General features: G+C 42.4%; 3 protein-coding genes across 5 annotated transcripts in view; 2 read left to right on the top strand and 1 right to left on the bottom strand.

The window, feature by feature from the left end:
- The window catches only part of NUP205 (nucleoporin 205), a 44,982-nt gene extending 38,334 nt beyond the window's left edge, over positions 1 to 6,648 (top strand). For all 3 annotated transcript variants that reach the window (XM_064702162.1, XM_064702161.1, XM_064702163.1), the window contains exons 36-43: positions 462 to 538; positions 1,320 to 1,448; positions 1,988 to 2,114; positions 2,796 to 2,962; positions 3,365 to 3,488; positions 4,334 to 4,462; positions 5,163 to 5,236; positions 6,295 to 6,648. In XM_064702162.1, coding sequence (XP_064558232.1) covers positions 462 to 538; positions 1,320 to 1,448; positions 1,988 to 2,114; positions 2,796 to 2,962; positions 3,365 to 3,488; positions 4,334 to 4,462; positions 5,163 to 5,236; positions 6,295 to 6,447 — 980 coding nt within the window. In that variant the 3' untranslated portion in view covers positions 6,448 to 6,648. The remainder of the gene's footprint in view (positions 1 to 461; positions 539 to 1,319; positions 1,449 to 1,987; positions 2,115 to 2,795; positions 2,963 to 3,364; positions 3,489 to 4,333; positions 4,463 to 5,162; positions 5,237 to 6,294) is intronic.
- A 1,088-nt stretch (positions 6,649 to 7,736) lies between these two features.
- On the top strand, positions 7,737 to 13,843 carry ARL1 (ADP ribosylation factor like GTPase 1). Its single transcript, XM_064702164.1, has 6 exons — positions 7,737 to 8,002; positions 9,779 to 9,916; positions 11,222 to 11,303; positions 12,230 to 12,341; positions 13,093 to 13,271; positions 13,462 to 13,843. The coding sequence occupies exons 1-6, from the start codon at positions 7,999 to 8,001 to the stop codon at positions 13,490 to 13,492; spliced, it is 546 nt and encodes a 181-aa protein (XP_064558234.1). The 5' UTR covers positions 7,737 to 7,998; the 3' UTR covers positions 13,493 to 13,843.
- Positions 13,844 to 14,122: 279 nt separating this feature from the next.
- UTP20 (UTP20 small subunit processome component) overlaps positions 14,123 to 26,143 on the bottom strand; it is a 62,524-nt gene continuing 50,503 nt past the window's right edge. Inside the window, exons 49-62 of the mRNA XM_064702160.1 lie at positions 25,655 to 25,825; positions 25,019 to 25,147; positions 24,431 to 24,541; positions 23,120 to 23,199; positions 22,311 to 22,380; positions 21,111 to 21,293; positions 20,167 to 20,298; positions 18,923 to 19,055; positions 17,682 to 17,881; positions 17,257 to 17,328; positions 16,793 to 17,059; positions 15,975 to 16,101; positions 14,989 to 15,134; positions 14,123 to 14,662 (exon numbers count right to left, since the gene is read on the bottom strand). Of these exons, the coding sequence (XP_064558230.1) occupies positions 14,507 to 14,662; positions 14,989 to 15,134; positions 15,975 to 16,101; positions 16,793 to 17,059; positions 17,257 to 17,328; positions 17,682 to 17,881; positions 18,923 to 19,055; positions 20,167 to 20,298; positions 21,111 to 21,293; positions 22,311 to 22,380; positions 23,120 to 23,199; positions 24,431 to 24,541; positions 25,019 to 25,147; positions 25,655 to 25,825 (1,977 nt within the window). The 3' untranslated portion in view covers positions 14,123 to 14,506. The remainder of the gene's footprint in view (positions 14,663 to 14,988; positions 15,135 to 15,974; positions 16,102 to 16,792; positions 17,060 to 17,256; positions 17,329 to 17,681; positions 17,882 to 18,922; positions 19,056 to 20,166; positions 20,299 to 21,110; positions 21,294 to 22,310; positions 22,381 to 23,119; positions 23,200 to 24,430; positions 24,542 to 25,018; positions 25,148 to 25,654; positions 25,826 to 26,143) is intronic.

Raw genomic sequence — 26,143 nt, 5'->3', positions numbered from 1 at the left:
AGTGACTTCTTCACAATGGGCTAATAATGATTGTGATGGATATAGTGGTTTCTTCTGCATGCTTACCAGTTCAAAATAACTTCTCTATTTTGATTTAATGCTTTTCTTTGTTCAGGAGAGGTGTCTGACTACTATAGGAAGGAGTGCAGAGCTGTAGGTTAAGCCCAGGTGCTTCTTTGCTTACAGTATACAGAGCTTTGCACAACAGCTGTAGTTTCCATGCCAGCCTCCCTTCTTCCTTGCCCTCTTTTGATTACTTACCAGAACAGTAAGCCACATGCTCTCATGCATCTCCTGGTAGCTGCATTTATATCTGAATGTTTTGCTCAAAAAATATGCAAAATACAAGTTGAATGTTTGGCTGAAATATTTCTGAACAATGCTTGTATTTAAATGTATATAATGCACAAATCTGTTAAAAAAACCCCAAACAGTTACTTAATGGCTGTGTCTTTTATCAGGAGTGCTAAATGAGCTGGACATGGATGTTAATGAAGGGACACAGATGGAGCTACAAGGACACATAGGGCGATTTCAGGTAATAAAGTAATATATTTAAGCCATGTCCTTTTAGAATTGGCTACCTTGATGTGTTTCTTCCTGCTTTTTTACTTTGAATAGTAGCAATTGGGAAAGAGATGTTTCCAGCATCCAGAAGAATGTGTGAGGATTTTTTTCGTGGGAGTGGGATGGGGTTTTGATGGTCTGTTTTTTGGTGTCTCCCCACACTTCGCTGTGCATTAGAAAAGATAACACTTGACAACATCAGGGTTGCATCAGGGACTTTGCTTCCCTTCCTAGCTTAGGACTTGGGTGAAGAGAAAAATTTGAAGCCAACACCAAAGCATGTGAAGTAATGCAGAAACAGTCTGTTACCACTTTGGCCATAATCATGTCTCCAGCTCAACAATTTGGTGTATCAGACATGCTAGTGGTTCATTTATTTGTTACTGAAGTAGTTTTTGTACTCTGCTTTTACTGGATGTTAGATTTTGTTTGACTGTATAGGTAAAGGTGTTTTAGGTGTGGGAATGGGTAAACCTAAACTGTCATTGATAGTATTCTGTATAATAGTCTGCAAGAGACACAAGAAAAGTTGTGCATTTGTGAATTGCACTCATTTCTCATTGGCAGTGTTTTAGGGTGCCATTCATTTCTAAATTAAATCAAGGCAAGTTAAAACACTAAAAACTTACATTTTGTTTACAAAGTGCTATAAGTTTTATTTGCATTGCTTTCTTAATACTGTTTTAAGGAACATGTATCACTTAAATGAAAAGAATCGTGCTCTTCATTTAAATGCTCATTTCTTATGGCAGCGCCAGTGCTTGGGACTTCTGAGTCGGTTTGGAGGGTCAGACAGGCTACGGCAGTTCAAGCTGCAAGATGATAGCGTAGCAGGAGACAGAGTGAACAAGAGGGATGAAATTGAGTTGGCCATGCAGCAGGTAAGGACACAAGATACAAGAAGCTTCAGTCTCAACATTTTACCTGCTGTGCAGATTTGTTTGGTTATCATTATTTCATATGATAGTGGTAATGCTCTACATTTGTTTTGGTGTGGTATAGGAGTCCGCATTTTATTTAAAGTAATCTTTGAAAATGTATTTAATTACATTTGCATTAGAAGCCTTTATTGTTTCGCATACAAACTCTGTGAATTTTGAAGGCTTAAATTGATAGAAATGTTCAAAATGAATGCTGTGTCTAGAGGGTAATGGCTAACACTAACTTAAAGCCTAAGAGGACTTAAAATTATCCAGAAATTCTAGCTAGCAGGTGTGGGAAAGAGGCAAAGTTGCAAGTCCTAGACTTGCAGTAGAGGAGAGTTTGTAACTGATGAGAAAATAGAATCATAACATTCTGGTGGGAAGAGAGGAGCAAAGCATCTTGTTCGCTGACATTTGTCCATGTAAAATTTAATGCTTCAAAGCCTGTAGATGCTGTAATTGACGTGCTGTCTTTTTTTTTTTCCCTTTGCTGGCAGATCTGTGCCAATGTGATGGAATACTGTGAGTCACTGATGTTGCAAAGCGCCCCCAGTTTCCAGCACACTGTTTGTCTGTTTACACCCAGCCTGTCAGAGTCAACCAACCGAGATGGGCCTCGGCAGGGTGAGATTTTTGATTTGCTGTGTTATGAGCCTGAACAGTGTGACATTTGGGCTACTAGAAGATAGTGAACCAGAGGCTGTAGTTTCACATACTGTTTAAGTCACTTTATGCCAATACTGTAGCTGCTCACTCTCTCATTCTGGCATCCATGCTTGTTCAACCTTGCGCTAAGCCAAATCAGAAGCTAATCCTAGTTAAAGCAAACAAATTGTTTTTTCATTGGCAGCCTCAGAAATATATGTCAGTAAAGAAATGTGTGTATGTAAATAAATAGCACAAGACAGTGGGAAGTCAAGATCAGATTTCAGCATCTGTGCTGGATTACATTATTTGAAAGTAGGACCTCATTTATGACATGTAAGATGTGTTTTGATTGATTACAACACGTGGCAAGAGTTTACACTGTGCTATTACGCAGTTGCATGGATTAAATATGTAAATAGTAAGTCTTCTAATCTAGTTACATTTCACATTTTGCACTCACTCCTTCACTAGGCTGACTTCCTTTTAGTACTGCAGTCACAGAACTTTTTGCCTGGACTTACATTTAGGTTACTTCTGACACAAGGGCAAAATGTACTTGCCAGTGCTTTCCTGTCTAGGTTATTGACAGAGAGCACAGCTTAGTGATTTCTTGGGGCTTTATTAGTTGTGTTTTCTTATCTTCAACATCTTGTCTAGATGCACAAGCTCCAGTGGTCCCATATTGGCACTTGCCTGGCCTGGGCATTATTGTTTACCTGCTGAAACAGAGCACTAGTGATTTCTTCAGTTACTATGACAGCCATCGTCAGAGTGTTAACAAACTGCAAAATGTGGAGCAACTGCCACCAGATGAAATAAAAGAGGTAATTGTTCTTCTGAGTCTGTAGTTATAGTATTGTAGTAATTTGGACACAGCTGTAACAAAGGCTTCAAAGCATCTTTGATAAGCAAGTAGTTCCACTTCTTGTGCATATTCTTTTCTGTTGTTGGTGAAGGGGGTCCACAGAAGGAGTGATCTAAAACTTCAGGGAAAACATTTGGCTTAACTTTGTCAAAGCTGTGACTTTCATTATAGTTGCTTGGAGATGGGTTTCATTTTTCCATTTTTTGGTCAGCAAGGTTATGCAAATTCAAAATAGAGAGTAAGGTTGTAAAGAAATAGTAGCTTAGAAGAAAGTTCTAGATATTGGTAAGTAATCTTACTTGCTTGTTTCTCTTGATGTTCTGTAATTTGCTACTTTCTGTTTTTTCTCTTCCCATCACAGTTGTGTCAGTCAGTTATGCCAGCTGGGGTTGACAAGATTTCCACTTCCCAAAAATACGTATTGGCAAGGCGGCGCCTGGTGAAACTAATAAATAACCGAGCCAAGTTGCTCTCCCTTTGTTCCTGTATCCTTCTAAAATTGAAATGACCCTCAAGGTGATGATCCAGAAAAGCAGAGAGATAGAAACAGGGTTTTTTTACCTGGATTTCTGACCACTTTGAACAAAAATTCTTTGCAAAAAGTAAATTTGAAATACTGACAATTAACTTACAAGGGTATTGCTCTGCTACTGCCAGAACATAACGATTTTAAAGTTAATAATTCCTATTTTGAAACCCAGCTAGGACTTTCTGGAATATGCCAATAAAGGAACTGTTACAGCCCAGCTCTTCAATTTTAGTGTCCAGACCCCATAAACATTCACACATGTCCAAATATGGTGGAAGAAATACTTTGAAAAATAATTTTGATGTGCCTGTCATAATAGGAGTTTGTAGTCTAACAGCCAACCTTGCATAAATCTAAATCTCATAAACACCAGTAATTCTATGGAAATAACCAGTCATGCACAAAAGAATTGTCTTCAACAGATCAGAATTTTCCTCTGCAACCTCCCTTGGGAGCGATGTGCTCTTGCACACTTCTCCGTTGTCACCTAAGATGTTCCTGCCATGCCTGGATTTATAACCTCAGCTTTGCTTTACTGTGTGCAGCTGAGGCACCTTTACAAACCACATGAGCACTCCGTACTCTGCTCTCCTCCTGAGGGCTGGATTGAGGCTCTGCAGGGTGATGAGGACAGTGAGTGTGAGCGATCCATCACTGGGCTGTGGCAGTGTAGGAGGTGACAGGAGGTTGAGCTGACATCTTCAGCTGTTTCCAAGTGTGTGAATATGCTCATATATGTTATACATAATGTACAATCCAAAGACAACCAAATTGGAGTCCTTCACTGAGATGTGTCTGCAGATATCATAGAAATATGTCTCTTCATCCTTTGGCGCCATCTGGAACACTACCTGCTGCACTGCACACCCACTGACTCCCAAGACCCGCTGCTGTCCTCTAGGATGTCATTTAAGAAAGGAAGGCTGCAAGGTAAAATTTCTCAAGCATCAAAATGCCTTTGAATACCTTCTTGTGATTAGCTTTAAAAGTGATTTCCTACTATTAATATCTTGCCTTTTATATTTAATAAAAGAGATTTTGGATTTGGCACACTTTTGGCTATTCCACGGGAGAATTGGCAATACTGATACTGTTTACTCCCAGACTTCTGGAGTATGTGTATTACACATAACCTCCAAAGGAAAGTAAAAGTAACTATTTTTTTTATTTCTGCCCTTTAAACTAACTAAAGTTCAGCTAATACAATCAGATAATTGATCCAAAATAGTGTATAGGAAAATATTTCAATATAATCTAAGATGAAATTATGAAATAAAGTTAATACTGTTGGTTTTAAAAGTATTTAAAATTTAGAATTAGAGCCACCATTGATTCGCCAGAGGATTTTAAGTTTGTTGAATTTTATCTTTTAAAAAAAGAAAGAAAATGGAAGGAAATCAGGGAGAGTGGATTTGCAGAGGAGTACCATGTTGTGTGATCAAAATTATTTATGACTCACTGTTTATGTATTTTCTCTAAGTCATTTAAGTAAAAAAAATAGTGTTATTTCTAATGCCTAAGTTTACTTTTGGATGAAATTGGAACACTGTTTTAAATTTGTTACATGACTTGATACAGAGGTAGTGTGGAGCAGCCAACACAATTTTATCATCTTGTTTTTTGTTGCCAGATTCCTTTGGTTCAGAGCCAAGCTTGGATTTCAGTAGTGGACTGAATCGAGTGAGCCAGCACGACATAGACCAGGTGAGATGGGACAGTCTGCTGCAGGGTACAGAAGGCTCCTGGCTACCCTGCAGCTATTAGAAGCAGTCTGACTGTTGTTATCCCACTTCTGAACAACCTGCAGTAACACCAACAGCATAGAACTTAATTTAGAATCAGTGAAGCATTACAAAATTGTTTTGGAAAATATTGTGAAACAAGTGGCACTTTTGCTGCTGTGCACATATCTTTGAATCTTAATGTGAAAAGTTAAGTAAAAAATGAACTGTACTTAAAAAATAATCATTCTTTTTCTCTTACCAACCAGTCAAATGGTGTTTTTTAATAACAGCTTTCCAAAAACACCAGATATCCTTGAAAGACCTGCAACATGAGGGCAATTTTCCCAATGTTCTGTGATCAAACTTTTCACTATGGGTCAGCTTCAGCTAGGCTATAGAGAAATGAGATCAAAACGGTAACAAGAACTGAAGAGACTATAAAATGTGAATGGTAGAAAAGAAGTAATTTCACTTACACAGAAATAAAATAGTTTGTGTAAATTTGATGCAGAAGTGGCCGGAAAAAGATATTAATAAATCTCACTGACATTTCTATGACTATGCAGAAAACAACTTTTCTTCAAAATGGCAGTCTCAAGTACCTTTATTAGATCTAGAACTGTAAGAAAAGTTGCTGTGTTTTATGATGAGGCAGGTGTAATTTATTTTGTTTGTTCAAAAGTAAAGTATACAGTATCATCTTGGTGAAATACTTAAAATGGAGTTAATTCAGTGACTCTTTACATATGCATTAATGAAAAAATGTTGTTGGTGCACAGACTCTCTAAAGAGTCCCTAAAGGACTAGGAAAATTCTAATTGGAAGATGTGTTTGTATGACAATGAGTGAAGAAGCTGAATTATAACCAGTAATGCCTAAAACAGAATAAGCAGTACTTATTAGAGAAAAACCCATTCTTTGGAAAGCAGGTCAGAGAATAAATCATAGTGAAGGGGTTGATAGGCAGTGGATGACAAGCTGGCATTTCAGGAAGAAAAGATTTTGTATTGCTGACTGCATCAAATCTCTGTTTCTCAGCTTCAGATTGAAGCCACAAACAGCTTTGGTGAATCTCTGCAGAAGAAGCTCCTGGACATTGAGGGTTTATACTCCAAGATTCGCTCGCGGTACACCTTTATTCAAGCCCTCGTTAGACGTATCCGTGGTCTCCTAAGGATATCAAGGACCTAAAAGACCTTGGTAGATGCTGCTTGCCCAGTGAAGCTGTGTACTAGGGCAGGCCTTCTGCGTCATTGCATTTTATAGATCAGACATTTTTTAAGTACTGCCAAAATTATTTTGTTACTTTTTTTTATCCCTGTGGATGAGTTTTGTGTATTCTTTCCTACTGCTCCCAACGTGACATAAAAATAAAGGATTCTTTTCAACTGAGTTATGAATAATGTAAAATTTCAAGCAAGAAAGAATTCTCATGGAGGGCCTCAAGGAAACAGGAAGTTCTGCAGCTGTGATGATACTACATTTGTTGATGCTTTCAGAGAAAACTAAAACATCTTTTTCTGTGTTGTTCCTGTTTCACACAGAGATTTAATGAAACCAGTGAGTTCATGTGTCATCACTTGCAGACTGATTACTGTGGTGTGGATTTTATATTCACTTTGCACTGTGAACTGCTAATTTCTGCTTCCCCTCGTCCTACCTTTTATTCAGCTGGAGGAAGTACAAGCTGCTTCTCTTTGAATAAGTTTAAATGAGAAAAGTGATAAAAGTCATGGAAGGTAACTGCTATAGGTTTGGTTCTTGTGGCTGGGGGAGTAAAGGTTTCTGTGCTTTTCTTGCTGCAACACAAGTATAAGGACCGAATAAGGTGCATGGGGAGGAAGCCAGTAATCATGAATGGTAGGTTGGTTCTATAGTTAGATTGTTCTCCTATGAGATTTTCATATATCCCTGTATCTTCTGTAAAAAAGCTATTAAAAAAAGCATAATCATTGACATGAGATCTGTTGCACTTCTCCCTTAACTCAGTCTGAGTTTATGGCCCAGTTCATGTGTGCCTTGTACATTGTTTCCTCTTTCTCATTATGTAATGGTTCACATTTTTTATGATTTCATATTTACTTATCTGTGCAACCTTATTACATGGCTGACATAATTTGTATGCAGGGATGACGACACTGCTGCTATCAAGTGAGCCTGTTAGCTAATCCATAGGAGCAGCTTGCTATCACCGTTTTACACAGCTGAACTTCGTTCACTTCCAGCCGGGAATGTTTCTTGTTTCTCCCCCAGTCGGAGGGAAGCAGTCCCTAACCCACGGACCGTGCTGGCTCCGAGGTCTCCCCCACGCCGCTCTCATGCAGCAGCGGTGGTTCGGCGCGGTCGGTTGTGCGGCCGCAGCTCCCGTTCGCCCCCCGGCTCTGGGGGCGGCGCGGAGGCCCCGGGCCGGTGACGCCGCCGGGCCCCGCCCGCCGCGCGCTCCCGCCGCCGCAGATTCGCCACGCGCGGCCCCGGGGCCGCGGCTTTTATTCTCCAGACCTTTCTCCCCGCTCTGATTCCCGCCCGGGCGTGTCCAGGGAGGGCTCGGCGAGGGTCCCGCTCCCAGGCCGTGCTCTCCGCGCCGGGGGCGCGGCCGGGCTCCTTGTGTCGAAACGGCGGCGGGCGCGGAGCGCTTTGTTTACTCGCCGGGGAGTCCGACGTGGAGCCGGGCGGAGGCGGCAGGGCCAGCGCGGCGAGGACAGCGGAGCGGGGCGGGCCGGAGCGCCGGCGGAACGGCTCGACATGGGTGAGGAGCGGGTGGGAAGCGGCTGCCTGAGGGGACCCGTCCATCAGGACCCTTCCCTGCGGCGGGAAGGGCGGACGGGTCGGTGCTGAGCCGTCCCGCGGGTCTCCAGCCCGCCGGCGCCGGCAGAGCGGGCTGAGGGCCGCGCTTGGCGATGCCCACCGCCCTCAGGCCCGGCCCTGCCCGCGGGCCGCCTGTCCGGGAACCGGACAGTGCCCGGAGGCCGCGCTGGGGCTGCCTTGCCATGGGGAATGGTCCGAGCAGCCGCAGGAGGGTGTGCCTGGTCATGTCCTTAGGTGCTGTACTCCTGACACCTGGCAAACTCAAACTGTGAACCGAGTCTGTAATGGGCTGCTGATGAGAGTGGATTAGGAGAGGAGGTCCTGCAGACCGGTAAATGAAGTAGAGGGTATATTAAGGAGAGGCCCTGAATCCGAGGGTTGAGTGGTTGAGGTGAACCTGTCCTGTTGCAGATGCTGTTTGAGCAGTGTTTTAGTGTGGGAAAAGCATGCACAATAGCGTATAAAAAGAGGGAGTGAGAGGTGTCTGGCGGCAAGCAAAGTTACTGACTGAAAGCATTTTTGCATCTTAGGCCTCCATGCAACCAGTGGTAACCTTCTGCTTGTGATATTTCTCCTGAAATACCTTTTTCTAGCTCAGTTCTCTTGAAGTTATTAGCCTGCCTGGCAGTAAGAGGTGCCATGAGCAGCACTATGCAGACTGGCAACTGATGGTCCCTTACAACTTCTTGTTTTCCAGGTCTGTAGTGTGTATGGCTTCTGTGGTGGGATGGGCCTAGAAGAGATAAAGCAACCTGTTATGAGTCTCAGTTCCCTCGAAAAGCAGATGACTAGATAGGCAAACATAGGGAATAATTTTCATCAAAGCATCTTTCAGTAAGATTTTGGTCACAAATCTTCTTAATTTGTCTCTGGTATATTTATCAGTGTTGTCAGTGATTCTGGCTTCTTGGATATTTCATTACCTTTTGCAGGTTTTAAGTGTATTTACAAAGTTATGATTTAACATTAGGTATGTTTGTTATAAACATCTTTGGAAAAAAAAGTAATTGTTACTGGCTTAGAACATCAGCATTCTTTTTATGAATAAAAATCTAGTAGGCATAAATCAGAAATTAGCCTGGCCACAAGTACTCTTGCATGCATTTAGAGAATAAATGAGATGCTGGGGCAAGCCAGTTTTGAAAAAAAAAAAAATAATGAGAAGGACATTTAAAACCAGCTGCTAGACTTCTCTGTAGCATTACCATACTCAATTTGGTGCAGCTTTGCTATTTGTAATGAACTGATTTAATAGGTACCTACTGATTTATACCTAATTTTAAGAAAAAAAGAAGTGGTTGGTCCTGTGGAAGGCCGTAGACATCTTCTGATGCTGAATTCTTTCAGGCTTCTTTTGGTCCTTGTATAATCTCTGGCACTGAAAAGGTAGAGTCTGATACAAGCCAAAAAGCAGATGACTCATATTTTGGCAAAGGAGAGAAAAGGAAAAAATAAAATTGTAACTGCAGTGAGATTTGATACTGCTGCAATGTGATTTGCTGGAATGAGCTACCATAAAATCATAAAATGGCAGCATAAACCAGGAGGACATGATGTTGATGAGCACACAGCCATCTGGGCAACAACCTGGACTTGTCCTTTTTCAGTGGAGAAATGTCTTGTAGGACAGTAAGAGATGAGGTTGGTCTGTCTGCCTTTGCATATCCTCCTCAGAGCTGGCTGGCACTGAAATGTCTTTCTCTTCTGGTTTTTGTAGGGGGCTTCTTCTCCACCATCTTTTCCAGTTTGTTTGGAACTCGGGAGATGAGGATTCTCATCCTGGGGCTGGATGGAGCAGGAAAAACAACCATTCTCTACAGGTTACAGGTTGGAGAAGTTGTTACCACCATTCCAAGTAAGTGATCTGCCCATAGGGAGAGTATTTGCCTGGAGCCTGTGATTTGCCTGTAGCTCTGACACAGAAACTTTGCCAGCTGAACGTACTGCATGTTTGCTTCATAAACAGAAGGACCTTATGGTGTGGGAGCCTTGCACTATTGTATCTAAGAACTTTTCTTGGATGAAAGTATTACAAAAGAATATTTTATGCTACCTTAAAAATTGAAAAAGCATTTGACCTCAAGATTGTTAGCATGATTTCACAGACTACTTGTGGTAGGTCAGCATTCAATAGATGGTAAATGTGGACTCTGTAATTAGTTTGTTTCCAAATACAGGTATTATGTGAACTTCAGAGGTCATTGTTGCTGTACACAGGATGGTGTACCTTTTTTTTTGATGAGGGCTGTATGAACACTTTTGTTTAACATGGATAAGAAGATGATTTAACTTTACATTCTGTAGAAAATGTAATAGAACTCAGTGTGAGGTTTCAAGGGAGAGGATGATGCTTGTTTAAAAAATGCAACTGATTTCACCACTTGTCTTGGCATTCATGCAGCCACACCCCCCCCAGTGTGTGCACCCAAGTGTTCTGGCCATGATCACTCTGTGGAACATGAAGGACAAAGAATGCTTGGCTCTTTTATGTCTCTGTCATGTCTGTTGTGTTCCTCCTGAATCTCACTTTGCTCAGACCTCTGTTACCTTTTAGAAGCCAACAGTTTGCTGGGGCATAATCTTTTTGCCTGAGGGTTTTGCTTATTTCAGCCTCCATAAATTCTAAGCAGCCGATGCCCACTGCTCACTTCCCTGCGCTGTGTTTCTCGGGGCTGGCAGGACAAGGAATGGCATTTGTGATACTGCAGCCTTGTTGCCATCTTCCAGACGTCGGTATCGAGTCCTCTCCTGGGAAGCTGGTTCTGCTTTAGTTCTGCTGTGGCTCTTAAAAGAGTGCAGACCTTGTGTGGACAGAAGGACACATTCCTTAGTGCTCTCATGCTGTCAGTTGTGTACTTGGTTATCACAGCAGGACAGTTCTTTAACCCTTGCTCTGTTTCTTTTGGGGATTTCAGACACACTGCTGTTGATTTTTAACAACCTTTGCATTTCTTACAAATCTCTACAATATGTTTACAATGTGGTTTTATTAGTTCAAAAGAAATATTTCTGCATTATTTTGAGTCATGTTTGTTGGGGTAGCTTTTCAAAGGGCATGAACTTTATTATGCAGCTACTGAAAATTTTAAACTGAGTGCTGTGATATTCTTCAGAAAAACAGGAAAATTACTAACAGCAAAATTGTTTAACTTTGTTTCAGCCATTGGCTTCAATGTTGAGACGGTAACCTACAAGAATCTGAAATTTCAAGTCTGGGACTTAGGAGGACAGACAAGCATAAGGTAATAGATTTCTTAAAGTCAATTAACTTCCTCTAAAAAATTCTTGGAATTCTCATAGCAGGCATTTCTGAAAATTGTTTAAGTTTTTAAAAGCCCATTCTCAGGAGAGCATTTTCATCTAATGGAATTCATTTTGTAAAACCTGTGATTCACAGATTGGAAAAAAACAAGCCAGGGTTTTCATTTGTATTCAGTTTTGCTTTGAAAAACAAATTTATTAGTGTAGTAGGCAATTGAGTAGCATTCTGAGAAAGGATGGAGGGGGTGATGAAAACCCAGAAAGATACTTCCTGGCTTTGCATTCTTAATAGTAGTGAAGTTGGATTTCGGTATAGATGGTAATTTTTTAGCAAGCTTCACAAGTTTTGTAATGAATCATTAACAGTACCCCTGTATGACGCCCTTGGGGTTCCTTTTTCAGTGCTTAGTAGCAAGCTGCAGTGTAGTTAGCTGGTAAGGAAGTGCAGTTAGTGAGATAAAGGTTCCTTCCCTTTTTAGTTTCAGTACAGTAATTCTGAAAAATGTGTTTTGTTTTGATCCTTGTTAATTAATTGCCTGTATTAATTATTCATTTAAGATTTCTCTGGTGACTCTTCTTTGGTTACATCTTTAAACTTTCTTTGCTTTCCTGTCCCTCAGTTATGGATCTGATGTCCTGCAGTCTGATTCCCAAATAAATCTGTCCCCAGCTTGTCTGTTCTTTCCCTGTTTTCAAGTTGCTTCTTAATTTTTTTTGTTGTGTACAAAAAGAGAGTATTTGTACTGTCTGTTAGTTTTTGTAGCCCCTTAAAGAAATCTACTTTTCTCCTGGGACTTTTCACCCCAGAGAGTTTTTACTTGCTCTGGGTGATCTGTTTTTGATTATCTAGCTAAAAGGAACTGCTAACATGCAAATGACATGACTGGAACTTGTGTCTCCTCTGCAGGCCCTACTGGCGGTGTTACTATTCAAACACAGACGCCGTCATTTATGTAGTGGACAGCTGTGATCGAGACAGAATTGGCACTTCAAAATCAGAGCTTGTTGCTATGTTAGAGGTAAGAAAACAAGCATCACAGTCATTAACAGTAAAATAAATTGAGAAATTAAAACTTTTCTTTTTGGAGTAAATATGAAATTTGATTCAGTGAACCAAGTGAAGCTCAACTTCACTTGTGAAACTTCAGCCCTCAGCATAGCCCATGCAGCACTTCTGACTGACAGAGCACTGAATACTCTGCAGGTATTTCATGGGTTTGTGCAGCATTACTGGACAGTTAATTTCATGTAGCCTTGCAGTCATATGAAAATTTACCTGCCTGCCAGGACAGCTGCTCAGTACTGCAGTGTGGCAAGATCAAGCCCTGAAGGATTGACAGTAATTAGTAATTGACATCCTACAATGAAGAACAAATGTAGAACAAGGTAATGGAAGTAAGATCAGTTGAGCAACACTTCCTTTCTCTTTCTTGCCTTGCTGCCCAAAATACCTGCAAGCTCATTTAATGTGCCTTGTTAAATCCAGCTACCAGCTTGTTTCATAACTTGGGCTGGCCATGTTTTGAAACTGCTCCTATAGGAAGCAGTTTCATACTGGAATTGAAATTCCAGTATCATACTGGAATGGAAAATAAACACCATTCTTTCACTGAAGAATTTTCTACAGAACAGAAATCAGCAAACAAAATAATTGAGAGCTGCTGAAGTTCTTTTTTATTATATGTACGGTTTTATATAATATATAGGTTTTCTTTCCTTAAATTCCATAGAAGTCTCTGCAACAACTTCCATGATTTCGCTTTTTTTTAGGAAGAAGAGCTGAAGAAAGCCATTTTGGTGGTGTTTGCAAATAAACAGGACATGGAACAGGCCATGACTCCCACAGAAATGGCAAATGCCCTTGGCTTACCAGCCTTGAAGGACCGAAAATGGCAGATATTCAAAACCTCTGCAACTAAAGGCACAGGGCTTGATGAAGCAATGGAATGGTGAGTATCAGTCTAGTTATGTTTCATTCATATATCTAATTTTACACATTTGGTTTTTTTTTAAATAAGACTGGATTTGTGGATAGTCTGATGTAAGAGTCTACATGGGAAGAATGACTGGTTTTCTGCTGGAAGTATTTCAGCAGGAATGAAATGACTTTTCAGTAAACTGACTTGACCTTTTTCCTAGGTTGGTGGAGGCCTTGAAGAGCAGGCAGTGATACAAAACTGACCAGTGCAAGGAAGTGTCAGCTATAGCCAGCATCCTCCTTTCTGCAGTTAAGTATGTTCAGGCCACAGATACTTGTAAATAGATCAGATTTGAGTTTGACTTCTGTAATGTGGATGCCTCTCTTCAATTGTAAAACTGAAATAAGTGAATGTGTACATTATGATACTCCATTTCTTACTTTTTGTTTAAAGAATGTACTTATGTTAATTTGTATGGAAGTCTTACTGGCTGAGAAAGTTGGTGGGTTTTTTTTTTTGTCATCCCCCCTTCCTTTGGTGGTTTGGTGGCCAGCATATTGGTGTAGATAGAACACTAATAAAATCTGGAACTGTCAGCTATACCCAGGGTGTGCTGCTTCCTAGAGGCTGCTTGCTTGCTGCTTGCTTTACAGGAACAAGTCCAAGGGCTGCCAGTTCCAGCAGCCACGTAGCTGAACAGCTGCAGAGGTGCATCTGCAGTGCAGACACAGTGTTACAGTGAGGTACAGCAAGGGAGCACAAGCAGTGCACCTCTGGCTGCCAACATGGCATTCAGGGGGTGTCTGAAAGGAAAACCATTGTCTTCAGCACACACTACTGCCCTGATGTGCCAGGGCAGTGACTTGAATTGAACTTCCACCTTCATGAGCTGTTGTTCCTGCACTCTCAGCCAGAAGTGACAGGTAAGTAGCTCAGTGTAGCTGCAGAAACTGAAGGCCAAATCAAAGTCAGGAGTCAGACCAGTGTGCTCACAGGCAGAAATGCAATCATCACAGAACCCATTTCTTACAAATGAAGTCAAATTTAATATAAAATATCATAGTTGTTTCCCATTCAACTGTACATGCTCCGGTAAATATACAGGTTTGGAAAAAATTTAGAAGTTTTTACTTAAGATCCTTGATGAAAAAGGACATAAAAATACTAATAAATACAACTGAAATATGTAAGTACTTTTAAAACCAGTAATTAGTTCTTTAACTCAGTATTACTTTTTATAAATTAATCCTCCAGGAAAAGCCCTATCATTCCACCATTGCCAGATCTTTTAGCGCATTACTTCGATGTCGCTTGGCCTTGTACATAGGACGCAGGGATTCTATCTTTCTCTTCCTGGTTTCTGCTTTATTCTTGTGTCTCTTCAGCTTCCTCCTTGCAGCAATGTCAGGATTTGCTACAGTCTAAGGAAAACCAGTACATTGTTAGTTCACTGACAACTAACAGCAGTCCCTGTGAAAATCGTGAACTTCCTGAGAAACTGGTGACTGCTAAAATAACACATGGGTGGTGTTCAGGCTGCTTTGCCCTTCAGGTGAGCAGGAAACCATCCCTGTCAGCAGAACCTGTGCAAGAGGCCGATCACACACAGCTTCTTCCAAGTTTTATAAAGAAACTGATGAAACTGTCCTAATTAAAGATGAAGTTCTTAAACTCCCCTTCCTGGGCGTCTCTCAAGCCTTCAGAGAAGCCCTATTTCTTTTTCTCTCAAGAGAAAGTAGAATCTTACCTGCAAAGCCCTTTGCTTTTTCCTCATTGCTCTTTTCTGGTTGGCCTGTTTCTGCACAGAAGAAAAGGCCAGTGAAAAGGCCTCCAGCCCCACTAACTTCTTGAGAAGTTCTATGATTTCTTGGGAAAGGTTCTTCAGTGTTGGATCTATTAAAACAAAATTGACTTACTTTATCTTTTCAGCATATGGAACAAAAGCCAAGAGCACAATATGGATTCCTCTTTCTTTAGCAAAGGATGGCTGCACTGATAAACCTTGCCCAAACCAGTGCCCGGGAAATCTGCTGGTGCTCCACCAGCTTTCCCAGAGAGTAGCTTTTCAACCAGCAAACAAACAAACAAACAAAGCTTCTGAGAAGCAAAAAACAATTTTAGAACGGTGAAGTCATTCGAAAGGCAATTACAAGTGGCTTTCTTTCTATACATAACCAGTAGGCTTCTAGTGGAATAGGCTTTGTTGGAAATAAAGATTATTCCAGTCAGCATCCTTGGTAGCCAAATAAGGGCTGGCTTAATTGTTGGAATCACTAGTTAGTGGCAATATATTAACTACAATCACTGGGGGAAAAGAAAGATACTGGGGATGATAAAAGGCTACAAAGAGGTGCAAAGAAAAACAGAGCAGGGCAAATACTTCCCCTGGTCTCTCAAACAGTTCTTGCAAGCTCCTCTCAGGAAGGACTCTCTAAGTCTTGCCACCATGAGCCCACCTTTGAGTACTACTTTTTTCCCACTACACCACATGCTCAAGCTTTACCCACTTGAACACAGGAGCATTCCTAACTTCATTCCAGTCTTTGAACATGCAGGTTTCTATTTCAGCTGACATACACCCTCCTCCCTTCCTGGTATTTTGGTTAGGCAGCAAGCAGGTGAAATTCACTGGTTACAAAATCAATGCCTCATCAGACAAAAGGAATGGCAGGTAGTGTTTGTACTGGGGCATAGCTGTGATGCACGTTCCTCTTTGAGAGGGAAATCCCTTACCTTGCTCTGCATAGTTGCTGTTCAGCTCCCTGTACAGAGGGGTGAGAATTGTTGGAAGGTAGGGCTTGATCCTGTCTTGCCCCAGATCCACCGAGATTGCTCCCAGGAACTTAAAGATGCAGCTTCTCTGAAAAGAAGTGTGTGGGACATGAAGTAAGGAAAGCTGGAAGGAAGCTTCCTAACTGAACTGCTACCAGAGGGCCATGCATCACTGTTCAGCACAGGAGGTGTTGTTTCAGCCACCTGAGTCACAAACTCACTGCTGTTTCAAGGTCTTACTGCATCCAAGTGCAGCCTTTAGAGACACAACCCCTGCTGTGTGAGCTGGGACTGGGTTGGCAGCTGTTGACACTTTGAGCAACAGGCTTGTTCTCACTGTTCTCAACAGCTGAGGACACACAAGTTCAACCTATCTGTGCACCATGGGGAACCACAGCGCTTTTGGTGATGCTCTCCCACACCTCCCCCCTCCTCCTCCTAGCAAGTTACTCCACCCTGCCATTCTCCTGCCTGCATGAGCCCTCTGGGGCATTCAAAGGCACTGCTCTGTTCTCTTCAGCTTGGAGCCTTGAGGTTTACCACTCTTCCCCCACCCCTCAAGAGGCTGGAAGCATTGGCAAGGACTGGCACAAGCCTTTCCTGAGAGCCCCAAAACACAGTAGGTGTTGCTTCAGCACCTACTAATCCTCACTTCAGTGCCAGCTCACAGCACCCTCTGCCCCTTATCCCCTGAAAGCAGAGCCAGAGTAACACTGTCCTGTAGAAGCGCCCACCTCATCAAAAGCAGCGGGAACAACGACCATATACACTGTTCTTACCTTTAAAGGGACCTTAGGGGAATATGCTGCTTCTCTCTTCCCCATGACAGAGAGCTTCTTCATTAACCACAGCAGTGTGGCTGGCTGGCCTTTCTCCTGTGTGTCCTCTCTTTCTTCCTCTCCTTGAGCAGAAGTATCTCTCTCATCCTCTGATACCTCCTGCTTTTCCACTTCAGACCTGAGCTCTCCATCTGCCTCTTTACCTTCTTCTGAGGCAGGGGCTAGCAAGTAAAAAACTTTGGCCACAAAAAGTAAATTCTTTATAACCTGAAGTGTGGAAACAGAGGAGTCAGTCACTGTGGGTTGCCTCTGTAAGAGCCAAGACCTGATGTGACAGAGCATTGTGCCCTGGGCAGAGAGCAGTGAGCCCTGAACTGTGTATCTGTCCTGTGCCACCACCCAGGACACAACATCCCTCACATGCCAGGGCCTGCTCTGTGCCCTCCTGCAGCCCCTGCCCTTACCTGCTCACTCAGAGACATGTCCAGGAACTTGGACTGCAGCTGATGGCAGAATGCAAACGCGAGTTCCTTCATCTGGGGAAATGAAAAAGGAGAAAGGAATGACTCCACTGAAGGGAGCTGGCAGCAGACACTCATAGCAGTATTTTGCAGTCACCAAAGGCAATTCCCAGGGGAGACCAAATGATCAACACAACTTTCTGCCTGCATCTTTCAATCTGGAAAGGTATTTTTGTGCTACTGAGAATAAGACCCCAGAGAAGTCCCCTCCCAGCAGCAGAGCCACCTCCTCAAATGCTTTAAGTGTTGAGGATTAGACAGCAGATAAGTGACTAAAAGAGAAACATTCAGGCCAAACTGAACTATTTTTATGTCCCAGTCAGGGAATGGGCATGAGCAGAGTGAAGGGATAGTATGGACATCATTACCTTTTTGTCCAGTTCAGCAGTCAAGAAGACTGTGGATGCAGACAGCTCTGCTGGTGTCTTTTTTCTCTTCCCTGACTTTCTTTCCTTCCATCTGTTTACAAGATCTTCTGGCTTATAAGATGCAAACAACAAGCCAAAGATCTCAGTGGCTGTCAGCCAGACCCAGCTATGAGGATACCACAGGTGAGACTGGACATGATCTGGGGAAAAGAAAACCTCTTTCAGCAAAGGACACGGTCCATTGAGAGCAAAAATAGAATGAGGCCACTCCCAACAATTTATTTTTATTGCAACATATGCTGCAATAAAAAGGTGAATTAAATGAACTGTGCTCATCTGCTCAGAATATAATAAAAGACTTTCTAGCAACTCAATCCAGCCAAAGTGAAGAGCAGCAAAAACCTACAGGTAGCCAAATGTCCCCACAGTGATCAGGCAAGTCATGTTTCTGCAACAACTACAGTCCCCATGGGGACACGGTGCCACAGCTCATCTGCCCAGGATGTCTGGGGGACTGGCTTGTGTCAGCTGGGCCTGCTGCTGATGGACAAATCAAACCCCTGCAGAGAGGCCGGGGATGCTTCAGAGAAGACATGGAGCTGCTCTCCTGTCTCACCTCTGGCCAAAATCCAGGATAACAATGATTATCTGCTATCTCACTAAAGGCACCTGGCAGGCTGGACTCTTCAAAGTCACTAACCAGCCACATCAGGTCTTCTGATTGCAGCAAATGAAGCAGTTAAAATAAGGGCAACAAAATGGCAATAACCAGCCTCATATTTTATAATCTTGCACACAGGGAAATTGCTTGAATCAAGTAATTTCCAGGTCTTCACATCCTGACAGGCCCAGTATTTAGAGCACTATTACCATGTATCATCATTTTCTGGCTGGTATGTGTGATCAAGGAAATCTCATCTTCTCAGGAGACCTCAATGTTTTCATCCAAGAGAATGTAATTATGGTGAAACATGCAATAGTTTCCAATTATTTGCCCTGTGGATAATAGAAAGTACTTCCCAGCAACTGAGACAGAGGGTGTGTTGTTTTCATCAAGCATGTAACCTTTTCCATTAGCAACTTCTCTTTCATTGCCCAATAACTGCTGTGTGTTAGCATTTTGCAGAATGGAAACCTTGTATAATTAAGTTCAGTCATTTCTATTAGCATGTGAAAAACCACAAGGCACACAAAGAATCTTTCTTGGAGCACAGCTGTACTAACTCCTGAATGGTACTTACCCCAGATTCTGCTCACAACATCACTGTGCTTGGTTAACTGGATCAAGTTGCACTCTGTGATTAGCTTTTTTACCAGCACAAGAAAGCTGAATAGCAGCCTATCTGCAGCCTTCTCCTCTTCTTCTTCGGTTATCTAATAAAATCAGCAAGTCAAGAAAAATACTTATGAGAACCTGAGGACAGTCCTGATTAGTCGTGGCTAAATCAATTTCAGATCAACCGTTCAAAAAAAGCCAGAAGACTGACTTGTACCCAATTCCCAATGTAAACAGAACAAAAGCACCTCCACTGAAGCATTTCCTCTGGAGACAATCTCTGCAGGAGATTGTATTAGAATCATTCTTCTTGCTTTTCATACAGACATGACTGTAACAAACTGCTGGGTTTCTAAATGCAAGCAACTACACACATTATGTCTGTGCATGTACTTGTGCAGATTTGATTCTCATCAGAGCCCAGCTGAGCGCAGATTTGTCTGTATCACCTGGGAAGCCCTGAGTTGTTATGACAACACTGTGTGTGCTGCCTGTGGGCCTCACCCTGCAACCACCAGCTGGCTTGATGTCAGTAAATGTCACAGCACAGGATGTGATTACACCAAATTTCTCCTCACTGCAGGTATTTTATTTTCATCACTTGCCAATTTACAGATCCTAAGAGTCTCTTCTCTCTTGTGCAAGGGCAGCATGCTGAACATAAGTAACATTCATGGCCACTTCCCAGGCACAGTGACTGGGATCCCTTTGGGATTATCACATGCCAAGTAGAATCTGAGGCAGCCTTGTTTTTCTGAGTTAATCAAGTGCACTAAAAAGATCTTCCATACAACACAACCATGGTCTTAAAGTACAGGAAGTACTTTGAAAGTTAAAGCTGTAGATAACACTGGACAAAGCAGAGTCCCATGCCATGCACTCCTGAAATCAATGCTTACACAAATCTCACATTTCCCACACTGCAAGGAACAATATATCTGCTGGTTACACTGCACAGTTGCAGGCTCAGGCCAGGTGGCTTTCCAAAGTTTCTTTCCCCCTTGTGCTGTGACATATGACATCAAATTTGGGCTTACAGGCAAAAAAATAAGGTTCTAGGTCAGTGAGGTCCTCTTCAGAACAGATGCATGTGTTTTGTGTGTTTCTTCAGTCTTGAACAGTAAGTTCAATCTCTCCTACACTTCTTCCCTTTTCCAATTTTCTTAATTCTCTTTACTCAAGTTTCATGCATGGCAAAAAGTTACTTACATTTTCAAATCTACTTGGGTTGATTTCTTTTTCAATCAAAGTGAGGACTGCTGCAAGGCGCCGTTCAAACATTACTCCATCCACTTCAACAAACAAACCGCATGCCTGGGCAGCCAACCTCCTGTGTGAGCTCTGACACACAAGAAATAACAAAAAATTAACTCTTATAATCAAATCTTGCACTCCCAAGTGCAGGAGCTGGTAGTAAATCTTACTTTCTGCCTGTAGCAACAGCACCTTAAGAGAAGCTGGTTTCAGAGTACACTGAAAAAGGAGATGCTGCCAGCAAGGTATAAAAGCACCTGGCAGCACAAGTTATCCCTGGAAATGCACCCTAAAACTGAATGCCAGAACTGCTGAAATCCCAACTGCAGAAATCTGGGAGTTACTTTCAACTCTTCACAATGCAACAGGCAGCTTACAGTTAAATACCAAAACTGAACATCCTAGGATGGAAACCATGAAGTGTTGAAGAATGCTAACTCTACTAGTGTAGAGGCACAGAACCTGGGTTCAGCTAGAGGACAGCTTATCACCCAAGCACCCAGATCCAAACAGCAGATCTTGAAGACCAGGTTTGCTGCCTTCCAGTTGCCAGCAACAGAACGAAGCATGTCTGAGATAAAGTCAGCACAAAATGCTGGGATCAGGAAAGCTTTAAGGAATTTGCTGAAAACTCTAACCTGAGCAAAGATTACACTGAGCCAAAAGTGGAACTGTTAGAGAGCTGCAAAATGCAGCTGGGAGGAGTCTGTAGGTTGACTTAAAGCATCAGCAGGTCCCTATATTTGTGCAGCTTTATGAAGCTTTACCATTTCTTGCTCTCTACGTCAGGAACAACTAATCCACCAACCCACTAGCTCTGGTACTAGCAATCTCTCACTTGCCTTAATCTTACTCTCCAACAGAGTTCAGACCTGGTCAGTGAAAAGATGAAAGAGTACCTTTTTGCTGTGAAACCACTCAGTGACCAGTGAAAACATCAGATCTTGTTTTTCATTGCTGATCTTACGGAGAAGAGATTTACATGTCAAAGCCGCCATCTTTTTGCATTTGGCTGAGTCATCATTTATCATCATCATACAAAGAGAGAGAAAAAACAGCCCACAGTATTTGTGCAGGAGATCCTAGAAAGAAACAACCATTGTCAACCACAAACACACAAGGAGCTTCTGGGATTTAAAGAGAAAAAGAGGCGTATTTGCTGCACTATATTCAGGAGCAGTGTTAGCCCTGAGTAGGTTCATGTTAAGGCAGCTGAACTGCTAAAATGGGATGACCCTGTTGTTGGAGCATACAGGGAGTGTACAGCAGCCCCAGCCCTGCTCTGACTCTGACTTGTTACCATATCTCTGGGAGAGCAAAGTGAGTGTGAAACCTTAAAGGGCATTTTCATGCCCAACTCTCACTGAAACAGCCTTAAGTCCTCAGCATTGCAGCAACACCCAAATGTCCTTCTCTCAGAGACTGCAGCTCTTTGCCACCTTAAAGAGTTCCCAGGAACCATTCTGAAATATTAAATCATCAGGCAGTGCTGAAGCACAGCTTACTGTGCAGAATTTGTCTTCCTTCCTAATTCTTGCTTGATTGCACTTCTCCCAGTGTCCTGAATGCACAGTTAAGCTCCAGCTGCAAAGATTCAAGGCAGCTTAGGATTTTGCCTATGTGATCCTGTATAGATGCAGTTATTTTTTAGCTTTCATGCTGATCCACCCCAGTGAGAAGCCTTTCCTCTCCAGTCAGGCCAATCAAACAGAACACACCAGTTTTATCAACAATCTCTCATGAATATTGCAAAACCCTTACAGTGAGAAAACTCTCACTTTCTATTCCTAGTCTGTTTCCTAATCTGGTTGTGTTTCTTCCTGCCATAAATCACGATTGAGTTTATCCAAACTCCAGCTGACACAGCTTTATTTTACTTGCAAACAGAGCACATTAGGCAAAGAAGTACTGCAGACTTTCCAGCATGTCATTCCTCTTTTGGAGCAAAGCCAGGTTCTTTGGAGATAAGTGAATGTTCTGCTCATGATAAGAGATAATAGGAACTAGCAAGTGCTTCCAAAATAAACTGCTTGGAAAGTGTTGTTACTGCAACCCACAGTAACTGCCTGATTCTTGGAACACCAGGGGGTGCTTGTTACCTGCGGGAACGTGTCGAGGAGGTACGCAATCATCTCCAGTGCAGATTCCCTCCCAGTTTCATACTCATACCTGGGAAGAAATAAAGGATTAACTGTTAGGAATGAGTTAATCCTCCTATGAAGTTGCCAACAATTTAACAACAACCAATTCCAGAAACATGCACTGATAGGGATCCTTTTACAACAGCTACCAGACCCGGCCTGATACCATGGACAAGAGCTCTGTCTGCCAGAGAATGAGCACAGGGACACAAACAGCCCAGGAAGTGCTGACTCCAGCCCACCTGAGTCAGCACAGCCACACTGTGCTGGGAACCTGGTAACTGCTGTCGCCTTGAGCAAGGGAGGGGCGAAGCTCGGCAGGAGGTTGGAGGCACAACACTGGCAGAATTGGTACAGTTGTTTTAACTGTGCCTGCAATTGCACTTGAGACATTGCCATGGGACAGCAGTCCCCTAAAAATGCACCTTCCCTTATTCCTCCTAGATGTTCCATTTCACCTGTGTCCCAGGGAGACTTTATGATGACTCACAACCAGTGGAGGTGGTAAACCACTAAGCACACAATAGAACTTTTGCTAACAAACAGATAAAGAACTAAATAGCTGTGAAACGGGGATAAGAAAAAAGGATTTGCTTCATCAAACAGCCAGACTTGGGAAAAGGGAAGTGTTTTACAAGTAGGAAAATGAAGACTTCATCCATGCCTTCTGCTCTTTACAAAGAGCTTTTTGGCATACTAGAATCATATTTAAAAACGAAGTTCTGTTCTCACAGAACAGTGACTACAAGTCAAGAATATAAACTCACTCCAGCTGTGCGAGCATGAAATCCAAATTGGGTTTCAGTTTGTCACCAAGAGGGTAATCCAGAATGTATTTTAAGTAAATCTGGAAAGAAAAAACAATACAGAGAAGAGTTAAAATAAACACTCAGGTAAGCTTGTAAAAAGGTTATGAAGACAATCTAGTGATGGAGCAGCAAGCTTATGAGAATCATCCCTTTCATCCTGTTCCTATTATACAAAGGGTCAACAACTGCTGCCAAGCTCTGTGCCTGGAACAGAATCAGTTTTTAAAATACTACATTTGCACAGGTATCTGTGAAGAGATCCTGCATCCTTCAAAATCCATCCTGTAACTATGAAAGCTACATTTCCTGATCCTGCTGCACCTATATCCCAATGCTTGAGACAAAGTAACCAGTTCTGTCTTTCAGTGGGTTTTACTTTGGAAAGAATGAGGAAGTAGAAGAAATCAATTATGGATTTGTGGCAAATTTGCTTATCCTGGGGGTTAGAAAAGAGCAAAGCTTAGTTACATAGGCTTAAAAGCCTCCAGAGGAGGGACCATGTCACTGCTGCTAAGCAGCTCTCCTGTACTTGGCAATGGTGAGGTTGCACCTCAAGTACTGTGTTCAGTTTTGGGCTTCTCACAGCAAGAAAGACATTGAGGTGCTGAGCAGTAATGAAGCTGGAGAAGGGTATGGAGCACAAGTCTTATGAAGAGTGGCTGAGGGAGCTGGGGTTGTTTGGCTTGGAGAAGAGGAGGCTCAGGAGAGACCTCATCACTCCCTACACCTGCCTGAAAGGAGGCTGTAGCCAGGTGGGGGTCGTCTCTTCTCCCATGTGACAAGTGACAGGACAAGAGGAAATGGCCTCATGTTTTGCCAGGGGAAGTATAGATTGGATATTAGGAAAAAATTCTGCACTGAAAGGGTGGTCAAGCACCAGAACTGGCTGCCCTGGGAAGTGGTGGATTATTTAAAACAGGCTGGAGGTATTTAAAAGAAGTATAGATGTGCCACTCAGGGACATGGCTTAGTGGTGGATGGGGCAGTGCTGGGTTAAGGGTTAGACTCTATGACCTTAAACCGAAACAATTTTACAGCTCTATGAAGGCATGTCACAGTCCCACTATAGGCAAGGAGTCTGTGATTCTGCTACGCACCAGTCTCAAGAACTGAAGCCAGATAACAAGGAGAATAAAGATCAGTAAAGAAGGGGAAATAGAGTTCAGGGTTCAGCAGGGCCAAGGCATATGAGAGACAGGATGGCCACATTAAGCCCTCTGGCCTGTTAGACAGCTGTAAATAAAGTGAGAAACTCTTCACTCCACCAACCTGCCTGCACTGGACTCGCACTGGCTCACTCTGACCCGTGATGGCCAGCTGGGCAACCTTCTGCAGCACATCATCAATTTCAGGGACAATCAGCTTCCTGGATAAAATAGCCTGAAAATGTGAAAGCACAGCTGGAGTCACATCATTCTGCTTATACAGTGTCCACAACCCAGACAACACTGGTCTCAGTGGTACTTTAACACTGACTTTTTCACACACAGAAAGCGCAACTCAAAGGAAAAAAGAGAAAAAGGATGGCTTACACCTTACACATCCATATCTGTTTCTTTTGGGCAACACAGAATATCTGAGCTAAAGATCAGAGATGCTGATTCTTTAGTAAAAACATACTCAGATCCAAATACATCCTCATATGCACTGTGTATAAAACAACCTCCCAAACACTTTTAAACAGTGACTACAAGTCCAACAGTAAAACTTTGTTGACTTTTCCTCTCTTACAACAGAGAGCTTCAACAGCATCTGCAGCCTGTTCCTGATGTGAGAATGTACAGCCTTTTACCAGGAAGCAGAATCACTGCTGTTCCAGTGGCTCACAGAAAACCCACAGCTACTGCACAGAAATACCTTGAGAAGGCCAAAGGCAGTGGCTTGACGTGATGAATCATAGATGTCTTCTTCAGCAAAGCCAAGCAACACTTGGAGCTGTTTGCTTGTTATCTGACTCTTTACATTCTTCACAAGTATTGTTACACACTACAAAATCAAATTGCACATTGTCAGTACACATGCAATGCCATAAAATAAAGGTGCATACCAAAGTTTGACTTGATTTATACAACTTCAGCCTGAAAAGACAAACTGCTGCTCTAGAACATGTGGCCAACACTATTCTCATCACATTTTGCTTTCAGATGGCAATTGTGAGACAAAAGTAAACAAGTGCATTATACTGTTCCCACATCTCAATTCAGCTACCAGGATTTACTCAGGTGGAACAAGATACTACTACAATGAAGAGAGAAGGCAAGCATGTTTCTATAAAGACATTTCTTCAGACACAAGCTGTGCATTTTCAGGAAGCAACTATCTTTAGGTTTGTATTTGGGAAAGAATCAGCAAGGCGGCCACATATTCCTCATTAGCTTGTGATCTCCAGACTACCTCTCCAGGGACAGGCGCAGGAGGGATCTGTAGCTAGAAGAGTCTCATTCTAGAAAGCTAATCCTAAAGCCGAAATGAGCAGAGCTGGGTCTGACTTACTTTGAAACAGCTCACAACCAGGTGGAAATTCTGGCCTTTGGCTATTCCTGTCTTGGCAAACTCTTTCAGCAAGAGGAAAAGCTGCTTGATCAGTGACTCCATATTTGTACTGACAGAAGGCAAAGGGAACTTTAAAATCCATACCAGGGACTGCAGAGCACCAGTTATCACCTGGAAGAAAGAGCCAAAGGACAGCACGTGGGTAGAGTGACATTAAGAGAACACTTCTCACTGGTTTACAGACATGGCCAGGCTATCTACAACTGTGGTAAAAGGCAGTTAGCTAACAAACTCAACCTCTTTCAAACTATTCAAGGTTTCTCAGTTCTGAAAGTAATTTCTGTGACTCCAATATTCTATAACTTTGATTTTATCAGGTAAAGATATGAAGCAGAGCTGCCTTCAAGACATGGAAAGCCCCACTCCAAGTATCTGACACGGTATGAGGTATGCCTTCCACTCTTGGGCTCTACGCTCACTCAAACCAAA

Source organism: Zonotrichia leucophrys, chromosome 1A (genome assembly GCF_028769735.1).
Source record: "Zonotrichia leucophrys gambelii isolate GWCS_2022_RI chromosome 1A, RI_Zleu_2.0, whole genome shotgun sequence".
Lineage (NCBI taxonomy): Eukaryota > Metazoa > Chordata > Aves > Passeriformes > Passerellidae > Zonotrichia > Zonotrichia leucophrys.
The sequence above is the reverse complement of the archived record's forward strand: the minus strand, read 5'-3'. Positions and strand labels throughout refer to the sequence as shown.

Coding starts and splice junctions, on each gene's coding strand:
- ARL1 (XM_064702164.1), top strand. Junction 12,342..13,092: donor AGCTTGTTGCTATGTTAGAG/GTAAGAAAACAA, acceptor GCTTTTTTTTAG/GAAGAAGAGCTGAAGAAAGC. Junction 13,272..13,461: donor CTTGATGAAGCAATGGAATG/GTGAGTATCAGT, acceptor CCTTTTTCCTAG/GTTGGTGGAGGCCTTGAAGA.